The 12,580-nt window shown below is 37.4% G+C and overlaps 1 protein-coding gene and 1 long non-coding RNA gene across 6 annotated transcripts in view; one reads left to right on the plus strand and one right to left on the minus strand.

Annotated features, from left to right (window-relative positions):
* Positions 1–1,176: 1,176 nt before the first annotated feature.
* Positions 1,177–12,580, minus strand: part of LOC105685215 (rab11 family-interacting protein 4) — a 44,908-nt gene continuing 33,504 nt past the window's right edge. For 4 of the 5 annotated variants that reach the window (XM_012399121.3, XM_012399118.3, XM_012399117.3 and 1 more), the window contains 5 exons: positions 8,739–8,903; positions 7,044–7,413; positions 6,439–6,587; positions 4,147–4,197; positions 1,177–3,302 (listed from right to left, as the gene is read on the minus strand). In XM_012399121.3, coding sequence (XP_012254544.1) covers positions 3,186–3,302; positions 4,147–4,197; positions 6,439–6,587; positions 7,044–7,413; positions 8,739–8,903 — 852 coding nt within the window. In that variant the 3' untranslated portion in view covers positions 1,177–3,185. The remainder of the gene's footprint in view (positions 3,303–4,146; positions 4,198–6,438; positions 6,588–7,043; positions 7,414–8,738; positions 8,904–12,580) is intronic. The other variant, XM_012399119.3, reaches the window with a different exon arrangement.
* On the plus strand, positions 11,351–11,802 carry LOC125499702. Its single transcript, XR_007276665.1, has 2 exons — positions 11,351–11,502; positions 11,615–11,802. It is a non-coding gene; the product is annotated as an uncharacterized LOC125499702 (long non-coding RNA).

Consider the following 12,580-nt stretch of genomic DNA (forward strand, 5'->3'; position numbering starts at 1 on the left):
CCCATGCTAAGAAAATAAGAAAAAAAAATTTTTTTTCAACCCACCCTAGTATACATATATAAAATAAAATGATTTAAGTATACACATACGTATGTTACATATGTATATATATTGTATATGCGTACACATGTAATTGACATTTTTCACGATATTATAGTCTTCTTACATCGTATTTTTTTCTCTGGTTCATGTGTGTAATATTTATTTACACGCGTATAAATTATAGATGAATGATTCGTACGTAGATATATATTTATATACCACTAGTATATGTACATCGTATGTAAATCATATATCTATTCACATTATACAAACTTTTGTGGCGTTTCGAGCTTTTTTCAGGTCTATGAGATACATATGTTGTACGTAAAATCGTATAATTAATTATTTGCAATATAAAATTCATATATATATTTATATAGGATTAAACATTTATAAAGATTTATTACCGACATTACCGATTAGATTCTGCATGCCTTCCTTACTGATCATTGAAGTCCTCTAATTCTGCTTCCTTTAGTTCTGCGGTATTCCAACGAATTATCTACACCATATTGTTTTCCATTAATTCGTCTAAATAGAAATGTTATTTATAGTGTATTAATGTGAAATATTCTCTAATATAGAAATACTTACGTGCATAGGTGTAGGTCTAGGTGTACTCGTGATACGACCTATGATTATCATCAATATGATTATCATTATTATTATCATATTATTATAATTACCATCATTATTATTATCATTAACACTAAATTTAATGGCCATATTATTAATAGATAAAGCAATACGATTCAATAAAAGTTGACGTTTATATTGTAAACGTAACCATCATTTAATCACCTCGATAATTCAATTTCTTTTAAAATCCGATGAATTTAATTCGAATTATTTGATACGGTTTCTAGCACAAGTATGCATACGGAGAAGGGCTTCATTTTAAACCTCGTTCGAACCCTTATATCGATGTACTTTTTTTTTTAGAAAACCATTATACTTTTTCCGATGCCATCTTCAAGGCAACATTTTGCAAATAAAGTCATTCTGCCGTCAATCATCCGTGAGCTACTCACTCGTGAATTACGTTGAAAAATAAAAATTGAAGACGCTTTGGCAGATATTTTAATTAAGCGAGGAATTCGGAAGAAGGTAACGGAAAAAGTTCGAAGATCGTACTTGTGACATCATTTACGTTTTTTATTATTGAAAAAAAAGGAAAGGAAAAGAAACTTGGCAGATCGAAACATCAGAATCATTGATAGACACAATGGCATAGCCAATATTATACACACGGATAAATTCCGATATTGACAAATTTAACGATTCAACGTTGGAAACGGTATTCCAAATAAAAAAAGTAATACAGGTAAAACAAATTGTATGGATCAGTTATTAAAAATTTTCAATTTATCTTTCATACGATCGGATCTTGAATTCCAGGTGTTTGTTTCAAGAATCCGGATCACTAAGCTGCAAGAGTTTAAGTGTTTGATCGACGGTTGTGTTTAATATATAATATATACGGATGAGGTGCTGTACCAAATAAGATTATCTAACAAATAACAAGGGAAGTTTGACTTTGATTATACATCATACCGAGAAATTTCACATTCAAACGTTGATTATTATATACGTGGGGGTCTAACGCTATATCTATATCGTCAATCAATGATTATTTATAATTAAAATTTCCGTCGTATTTGAGCCGTAGTTTTGTTCAACGATTCAAAATATTATTTACAAAATCGTATGGATGATAATATTACGATGATATATTATTCATTTATACATATGTATAACAATTCTTTATGAACTCGTTATTTCTTCAGTCAATCATCGCATTCCGTTAATATATAATTTATATCTAATTGCATCATTCCCAATTCATCGAAAATATTTTTTGAAACCTATTCATAACAAGTAAATCTGAACAGGGCTGGAGAGATGCTGGTAATTTGACAATTAAAAGATTTGAAAATAAAAAATTAATTTCGGTATGGCAATTTATACAACTGCAGATTGAATTGAAATCATTTATCACATGCTGCGAATAATGTTTCAAATAATTTTTTTTTTTCTCTTAATTTTACACAGGATACTGCAGCATACGTATTTAAATTTTTATTCTATCTTTTGCATTCAACTTACGTTCTTATTTTTTTTTCTTATTATTTTTTTACTTTCAATACGAGGAAACGATGCGGATGATAAGAAAATATATTCGTAACGTTATTAATACTAACTTTAATACACCATAAACTATATTCACTAAATTATTGACATTAAGTAACGTGCTATAGTAAGATGATGATCGTAGCCGCACACGAAAACCCTGTCTAATCACAGTTACATATAGACACATATGTATATGTTTAGTTATTCATCCATGTAAAATAGATAGTGTTCTGGGTTCTGCATAGTATTTTAAACGTGACGGTTCAATTATTGAAAATTTGTTCTTCTTTTTATTTACGATAAAACTATACGGAGGTTTCGTCAGTCCTTCGGTTAAATCGAAATAAAAATTAACGCGGCGATATAAAAAGATATTTAATTATTGGTGGCATATACCTCTTCATTGATAACTATACATTATACACATACAATAACATTAGATTTTCATAACATGCATATAAAAAGAATTTCCTCTATAATTCTTATAACAGGGCAAAAGTTTTGGATTATTATTTTATTATCGCTATTACTATCGTTACTTATAATGTGATCCAATCATTTTTCGTTCGATCAAAGTTCAATTAACGTATATCACCGTGTATAGATTTCAGATGTACAAATACAAAAGTATGTACGTACATATTTCAATAATCGCAAAAATAAATGGAAGTAGGTTGCATGTACATAATATATTTATATATTCTCACTATTTCTCTGGTTTTTTTTTTTTCCTCAAATCATCTTACAGTTTTAATTATGACAATTCGGTATATTCCGCGCTCGTGTGGACGGATATCACGCTCGAAACATTCATTTATATGGGATAATATCTTAGCTACGAATTCACGCGATCAAATAAATTACATAAATTATACTTTAATTAAAGTTTAAAGATGTAGGATTTTCGAGGGATCAGATCGGCGGTAGGGGATGTTTTTTTTCTTTTGTCGGGAGTGGAAATGAGATGAGATGAGATGAATGGGCAAATGGTATAGGGACTAGGAGACGCGCTAGTGCTTAACTTCTAACAATTGCGGATAATTTTCAACAATATTTAATAATATTCCATCGATATACGCTCTCAGTTGGGCATTTACTTCCTGCTGCTCTTTTAGGGCCTGTTTCATCTGAAAATTATTACATTGGTTCATTTAGAAAAAAAAGTCGAAGATACAAAGTTTTTTTTTTTGTTAGTCACTGCAGTTAAGTACCCTAAAATTGAAATATGTTCATTATACTTTATAACTTCAAACAATTATTCAGTAACCAATTCAGCATTAGTGTCAGCAATCAGGCCATTAGTAGATTGTAATGTCCGTCGACCACCGGTTATTTATGAAAGAACAAAAAAAATTGACGATTTTGTCTTTGAATTATTTTCAGACGAAATTCCAGTTCGTTTATTGTATAGTGCGTATTTACATCGAGAAAAATTGAAAGCTTTGTTCGTATTAGAGATTAGTGCGTGAATACATCGTGTAATTATAATTATGGTAAACCAAGGACAACAATTAATTTCATTCAGGGAATTTGGAGGAATAGTGAGGGAAGATTTTTTCATGATTTTTGAGCGTTGGGTTCAGAGGGCGCAGACATGCAACAGGCTTCGTATCCGGTACCACTGAAAAATCTGGATTATTTAGGATCGTCGATCGATCCAAAATTTACATCCCTGTACAAATTCCTAAAAGACGTGGCAATTGATCAAAATTTTTTAATGGAAAGAAACAGTTCTTTCCTGAAAAACAACTGAAATAAATCAAAGCGATGAAACAACACGATATACTTGTACATTCTTGATTCGACAGTCACTGAAACCGTTGATGAAAATCAATTTAACCAAACGGCAAAGAATACGAGAAATAATTTGATGAGGTTTTTCTTTGTCATCGACTCGTGCTAATGACAAGCAGGTATCGGAAATACGTTGAAGGTTTTTAGTATGACGTTATTTGTAAAAATTAATTTTACCTCGGAAACAGTGCAGGGCTCGCCTTGTTCAGCGTGCGACTGTCCGTCCGTCTGTATGAAACAAGGAAACAAATAAATCGAACATAATTCATAGAATCCAACACAGGTATATCTATACGGCGAATTATAACGCAACGTTTATGAGGTAATGATACAGAAGGATCGCAGGTGAAAGAACATATGCTCATGTCAAACGCGCATTTTGGAGGAAAGAATTAATTCAGCTACGGAGTAACTGATTACACTCAAAATGTGTTGGGTGGGTGAGGGAAGGGGTTTATTTTTTAGGCAAACTACAAACAACAACTATAAAATCCAAAAGGAAGTGAGTTGTCGTACTCGTTCTACGATGGAGGAACCATACGGGTTCAAAATATAATATTTGAATATTTTTTTTAACAGGGTTATGAAAAGCAAAAGCTCAATATGGGTTACCAAATCATCCAGATGCAAAAGTGCAGAAATAAACCCAAAAAATAAAAATGTTCAAAGAATCTTAGATAAATTAATCGAAAAAAAAAAAAGAAACTACAACCGATAACACTGCAGTATAATACAGACGTTCTCTTTCACGTGATTTGGAAATGATGGTAAAATTTTGGATCTGAATCGGAGGTAACAACGATGACAAACACGAACATATACATGACGGCTCACGATCGAAAGTGTATAACAAAATCAAGTAAAAGAATCATAAATATAAAAAATTTAATTTGCCGTATCGAGTTACAAAAAAAAAAAAAATGTTAAATAAATGTTACAAAAAATTTGATAATTTTTTCACAATTGAATGACCCTACATCGTATTCTATCACATACATATACGAATCCGACAGTTTATATATCTATTTTGTTTTTTTTTATTAATCAATTTTTTTTATCTTCGAAAGAAGATATTTGTCATCAAAACTTATAATTAAATAGTGGGTGCACACAATTTTGTTCGATTAATGGAACTATTTTAGCAACGAGATGTCGAGCGAGTCCCTACTGCAGATTCGCAGGGTTTGTAACTACGTATACCTACATACGGATAGCGAATTTTCAGCAACTACCATTACCCGCAAAAGGTATTTGAAAATATTTGTCCCCAGTGATCTACGGCTAGCAGTTCCTTTTCCCATTCCCAATAAAAGCGGCGTATATCCATCTTATGAACTATAGCGTTATAAGCTTGGTGTATATACTTATGTCATATGAAGTTTGAAAAGGAAATATTTGAAAAGCCTTGCGTCTGGTAATTGCAAAGAACTATCCGGTCAATTATCATGGTGAAAATATGTTCCCGTTCCGAAGGGGCTTTGGCGTTTTTTTATCACAAGAGTTCAAAGTCCACGTTGTCGAATATCACACCGATTGAATATTGTTGATCGATCTTTCAAATTTTCAGGGAATGAAGCGCAATAACGGTTGACCAAAATGCATGATTTATAACTGGTATTTATGAGGAATTCAAGATCGCCCGAACAGTAGATTGAACATTTCGATGATTCATTATAATTCAATTAGATGGAAATTGATTAACTCAGACTCAGAGACGATTTCACGATTAGAGTTATTCTTATTAGCTCATTAAACTAACTCGATTTGGATTAATGAATGAAACTAAGCGCTACTGACTAATCACAAAAGCAGCTTAATCTTTTAATTCGTTCGTCGAGGATTTTCCTAAAAAAAAATTATGGATGGCTTTCGGAATAACAGCTACCTGATCAAAATATCTCAATTTCATTTAAATGAATTTTTACCAGTTTTATATTTACAACATATTCGATAAAGAACGTGTCCGTAATTGAAGAAAAATCACATAACTGGATTTTGAAACGTCTGGTATAAATCTAGGAGAACTTTAAAAGCCCCTTGAAGAGAAAATTCTATGTGAAACTCATACGGTTCATATCGGAACAGACTGATGGAGTCAGCGGACTGATAAAGACAAACTGCTTTATCGTTCCTTTCTGGCTTTGTACCGATTATCGTAACCCTAGATGCTACGGTTTTCGGAAAATTATTCCGAGACTCAATCAGAGAATGGAAATTCTTCCATTTTGGTGTTCCGTTTTTCTTTCGTTTCGAATCAGATCCAAGGCTAAGGCCAGCGTGGATAAATGGTGTACGAGGGTTATTAAAAAAAAGCGGGTCAACGATCCCGCTACTCTTGTAAATGCGGTTCTTCGACGATAGTTCTTTGCAATTTGGGCCAAGGGCGGGGCAATGACAAATAGAATTAGGGCCGTGGCAATAGCAAAAGCAAGAGCAAGAGCAAGAGCAACGGCAAGGGCATTGAATTACCTGATCTTGACTCATCCCTTCCCGTAGTTCAGCCGCCAGGCTTGCTTCGGCGTTGAGATTCTCCCTGGTACAGGGATTCAGCATCAAAAGTTCACGACCGACCTGCAGGGCTGCCGCCGCCTGAAGTTCGTCGCGACATTCTTCCAGGCCTTTGGGGTGATTAGAAAAAATCATTATATCAGAATGCGAGTCTTCCTCCGGGGAATGCGGACCAAACGCACGAAACTCAACGAAGTACTTCGTCCTCGTTCCAAATAAAGTTGGAATCGAGTAGGTCCGGCGATGATGAAAGACAGCATGGTATTGCCGAAAAACGATCCTCGTCACATAAATTTCAATTCGTATAATATAATATAAAACAATAGATCAGATATAAGTCCGTCTTGCGAAGTAACGAATGAGACTCGCGGAACGTGTGCTCGGTCAAACGACGATGTAATTCAGCCGCGACACCCGTGGGCGCGGATCAGGTTTTAGCAGCCCACAACCAATCGACGAAACAACGCGACTGCAGCGTATAGGAATTTTTGAGAAATGGTTTATCTGCCCACGTTGAGCCGGTTGCATTTGGTCCGACGATAAAACGTGTAGCATTGCGGACTCACTTTTGTTTCTAGCTCTGAGTCGCGTCACCTCCTGGACGAGCTCCTCGAGTCGATTTTGGTCCTCTGTCCTGGCGATTAGTTCTTCGCGGGCTGCCTCTAAAAGGGATTGAGCTTCGTTCGCTCTCGCGATGGCTTTTCGTTCGGCTTCTTGGGCCTCCTGAGCATCTCGGCGCGCATCTTCCACCGCTTCCTGAAGACTGGTCCTGTCCGCGCGTGCTTTCTCCAGCTGCTCTCGTAACCGAACGGATTCGTCCCGGAGATTCGTGCTCTCAACTTCGGCGGCCTGCAATCTTATCGCATAATTTTCAAGCTGCAACTGACGCTCGCGCTCCAAACGTCCGGCCCACTCTCTGTGTCTTCGCTGTTCGGCCTATATGGGTGAAACAAAATCACACAGTTCGCTTACTTTATAAAATTCACTGGAATAATTTATATTGATTTAATTTTATTATCTGGTTCAGATGAAGCGCAAAAGTCATTACCGAGTACTGTTGGAAATCAAATAATTGTCACATCTAAACTGAAACCGGATCTGATTCATAATTTCTTGGCAGAGATCGGGAATTTTCTTCGAGGAATGACACGATAAAATGCAGATCCGAACTGAATCATTTCGGCTTTGACTCGGTACGATAATAAGCACGAAAATTTCTTTGGAATCAGCGCTACGCGTAACTTCTGAAAATTCTCTTCAAGTCGAGTACCGAGCGAAGCCGTTAACCCTTTCGTTGAAAAAGTTGAACCTTCAACGTCGTCAGATAAATGCGATCGAAAAAAGAGGTGTCTAACGTCACGACAAAATTCTATTATACAGAGAACGTAGCGTAGTTGGTTAGTCTTCTGAGCAATCCGTGGACAAACGAGGTCAGCTGCAAATCGCTTTGTCATGAATTATGCTACTGATATAAAACTTGTCGTCTCTAATAAAAAATCATAATCTAGATATTCGACGCAAAATCAGTTCACACATCCCGTTCTACCTAAAGCCAAAGCTTTTCACAAGGCACAATTTCCTTATCATTGTAAAAAAAAAAAACTGAAAAGTTTGTCCACTTCTAATTTATATCGGGTGTCTATTAAAATACGGTCTTTACAACCATGTGTATACCTCTATGGTTTCACAAAGAAGCAGTATAGTATGTTGGAACCCCCCCTAATTTCTTCGGCATATCCTGATAATACACGTTATACTTTAAATCTAATTTCGCATCGCGTGTAGAACGTTACGTATATAATAACGTATTACATGCGTGCACGTTAGGATGGATAGAGTTTTGTATAATGGCTCATGTCATCCCATATAATCCGATTAAAATTAGGACACAGTCCGCTAAGGGGGGCAAACGATTTAAAATAGGTTACAAATGAATGCGATTAAATTTTTTTTTTAAGTTCACTTTCCAAGCCAGATTTGGATGAAGCGGATTTGTTGGTAGGTTTAGTTTCCAGTTTTCAAGTATTACAGGTTTCGCTAAACCAAGAAATAAAGCTGATTCTCAACCATGACAGAAATCTACTCCAAATCTCTATTGCTTTCGGTTAATAATTCGTAAAATCTACATTCGAAAAACCTGGCCGAACCCTACACTTCGAGTCACAAAAATTTCTTATCGCAATCCACGTGAGAAATAAATTTTCTACAAAATTAGATCAGAGATATTATTTTTAGATCTGTTGTTCCACTTCATTTCTCACCTGGAGTCTTTCTTCGGCCCTGGTCTCCGCGTCACGTTGCGCTTCTTCAAGCATGAGTACCCTAGCTTGAAGGGTTGCATTTTCCTGTTTCGCCCTGGCGTATCTTTCTTCTCCAGCGTTACGGGTGTCCGACAAAGCGTCCATTTTCTCTTGAAGTAATTGAACCTGGTGACGATAAAAATATAGAGAAATATTTTACGAATTACCGAGACGGTACGTAATAGTTCTGAGCTGCGGTGTCTCGAAAACTGTTTTCTACCGCAGTGCATCTATTTTCGTATATTATGTGTGGAAAATGTGGCTGCAGTCAGCTCTCCTAGGTACAATATTTACGTATAGTGTGTATATTTTTATAAATAATATTCGTCTGTGAATAAAAGTATGTACTTCGTTAACAAATGCCAGGGGCTTTTGGAACAATCGTCGGAACATTATAATATACAATACTTTTTCGAATAGTCCGTTGGAGAGATGGCGGACATTTGTGAATCGACTATTTTTGATCATCCTTTTGGAAAAGTGCCACACACACTTTGCTGCCAAGTTAACAACATGGCCTCTCTCACGAAATCATCTATCTAATCTAATTTTGGTCAAGTATAACTGCCATCGTACGAGTACATGTCACGCATTGATGTCGAATACAGGTAAACGACAGCTGGTAGGAAGGGAAAAATTTCGAGGTGACCTTCTGGATTTTATCTAAAAGCAAGTGAAAGCCTCAAATCATCCGTGGCTTGGGAATGTGTCGTAAAACGAAGAATGTTGAACCGCCATGTTCATACGCCCCCTAGATTTTATTTGAAATTATCTGAAATTTTTGGGAGATGAAATATTGTGTCCTATCAGCGATGAAACAAACTGAAAACGTCTACACATAGATTTGCATAAAACGTTCTAAAATTAGATAGACGAAGCGAACGCGTCACGTGTGAATGTTGTTCGCCGTAGCTTTCAAGCTTTTGAAATTCCTCTGAACTTCACCTGAACGATGAACGGACAGAAAATGAAATGACAAGAAAAAAAAGCGAAAATAATCCATGGGGAATGAGGGTATACGGTCGTGTTTCGGTGCGGATCATTGAAGATGAATTCTTACGTGATCGTTGAGATGATCGCACCACTGATTGACGTTCGATACTTTGTAGCCTTCGGTTGGCGAGTTCAAGGGTGAATCTTCGTCGAATAAATGTCTTCCGAAATTTTGTCCAACGGGACTGGTCGCCATGAGGGCTCCGTTGGGTCCGAGAAATTGAAACTGACCCTCCCACATATCGTACTCAAGACCCGCACCCGCCCCCGCAGCGCGGTCGACGGACATTCCGCGACGTCTTCGATTCTCGAGGCTCTCAAGCTCCGATTCCTGCAGATCGACGGGAACCGCAACGGCGTTCATCGCCGCTGTATCTCTTTACAAAAAAAAAAAATAAAAATATTTTTCCTCTTCCAGGCAATATTCTCCACTTTCGTCGGTACATCCAATCTCCTCTCAGACGCTGCCGCACCACCCTCCCTATTCTAATCGTCTGGACTCGGTTCAGTCATTTTTTTTTACACAACTCGATAACGTTGCGCCCCACCACCGCATGGCAGGGACGACGACGAAGACGACGCTCCCTCGCAATGCGACACCGTGTGATTCCTCCGAGACGTACGGCTCGCGTGATTGTGGTCGATATATTATTAATTTCTTCCTCTTATTCACCGCCACAAACCCGCACGCACGCACACGCGCAAATAAAACCGTCTTCCTTTTCGTTCCTTTATTTTCACTTGTTCAGGCGTTGTGTAATTTCGAAAAATTGTTTTATTATCTTCGACTTGATTTTTATCGAAAGTTTTTCTTCCACTCGTTGGGACGTTGGGTAGAAATTTGTACCACGGTACAAGCGTACACGCCGCAGCACAATTGTCACGTGAATCGAAGCGAAGCACCACATAAATTGGTATCAACGAGTTTCTGTATTACGATATAAAATATATTCTCCGGTGTGACCGATATCCGTTCGATTTATCTATAAGAAACAATCGAAGAGCCCAGCTCAAGTTAAGCTATGCAGTGACTCTTATCTGAAAGCATAAGCGATGTCACCTTCAAATATATAGAAAAATGGGAACACTGCTCTGGTTAAAGCGTGTGTGAAAGAAATAGAGAGCAAAAAAAATCCTGTTTAATTTTATTCAAATTTCGGGGATAAGGTAACGAACCGGTCGATATTCAACTCGATACACGCCTGTATGGTGAATAATTGATATCGTCGGGTGAAGTCAACAATTAATTTTATACCTCGTAATTCCAGTCTATAAATATACGAAATAAAACTTGCGTACTATACGCGTTACGTTTACGGTGCGATTTGACGACGAAAAAAAGAAAAAAAAAAACAAGGAGGGGGGGCGGGGGGAGAAATGAATCGCACGTCGTTCGTGGAATGTGCAATTCACAGAAGCTCGTGAATTCTGATAACCGAACGCGTATGGGCGTCTCTTTAATTACAACGCGTCGGATGAGTGGTGCAATTTTACAATGATTACGATATTTACGAGTGCAATTAAAGCTTCTGGAATTACAAATTTTTTTTTTTTTTTTTTTCCTTTCAGTTGAGGTCAGCTCTACCGCGTTGACGTTTCGCAATAATATACACTCTTTGTACATCAGGCGTTACGCGAGTAGTTACACCTAGTGAGCAAGCGATGCTTACTCTGCAGCACATCGATATTTCGAACCCGTATAAGACATTCCTCGGAGTTCTTTAACTCGCTGGTACGTAGCTTATTTTTTCCCCCCTCCCCCCCCCCCCCCCCCACCCCTGGTTATATACCTGCGTACCGCGGAACTGGGTGTATTTATTTTTTATTTTTATTTTCTTCCGTAGACAACAAAACGATATTCCTACAGCGAGTCAGGCACAACGGTAGCAACATCGGGAGCAGCTGCGATGTGTGTTATGACAATAATTAGCGCTTGCGCACAGTTTATCATACGGTGGTATATATCACGTATTATGTGTACATGGATAGTCCAATGTATTACACCTTTTGACAATAAATTTATTCAAGTCGTTGGATCGCGAATAACGATATACGTATAATACAAGTCCGCCGCGATGGTTGATCGCAACGCGGTGACGCGCGTTCGCGGATTCACCGCATGAAGGAAGTTACGCGTGGTAACGAAAATAGCTCAGGAATCACTGCGAACCAACGACCAAGAAAACTGAGACGCCATGGCACTCGAGAAATTTCATACCGCGATACAAAGCTCCATGCGATCTAAAAAAATATGGTCGCTGTAAGTTCAGCGATGGTACGAAAGAATCAAAATATCTCAAGTTTTCTAAAAATCATCCGCCATTCATTTCTTCGGTCGCATCAGCGTTATCCTGCACATTATTCTTCGCACACTGACCTAATTTTATCTTGTCTTTTTTTTCTTCCGAAATTTGTCGGCGATGAATTTTGAAAACATGTATAGCGGATTTTTGCGTCGCTTATCGATCGTATTTTGTATACCGATGCGATGTGATTTGAGAAAAAAAAAAAAAAAAAGAAAAAATAAAATGCGCGTTCGTTAATTCGAACTGGAAATTTTCTCCAACGATCCGTTGTCACGCGTTGCTAGACTGACAAAGTACTTTGACTTTTAAAATACGCGTACACGCCGCACTCGACACCGCGGAGCCGCGACGCTCGCGACTTCGATACTGAAACCTTTCTGCTCGGAGTCGCGTTGGACTTACCAACATACGTAGAGATACGTACCTATACGTACGTACGTACGTTACGTACGTATATCCTACGTTGCGTTGTGTCGACCAAAGGCTATTTATGCCGCAAGCTCT

The sequence above is a fragment of the Athalia rosae genome, chromosome 1 (genome assembly GCF_917208135.1).
Source record: "Athalia rosae chromosome 1, iyAthRosa1.1, whole genome shotgun sequence".
NCBI classification, from domain to species: Eukaryota; Metazoa; Arthropoda; class Insecta; order Hymenoptera; family Athaliidae; genus Athalia; species Athalia rosae.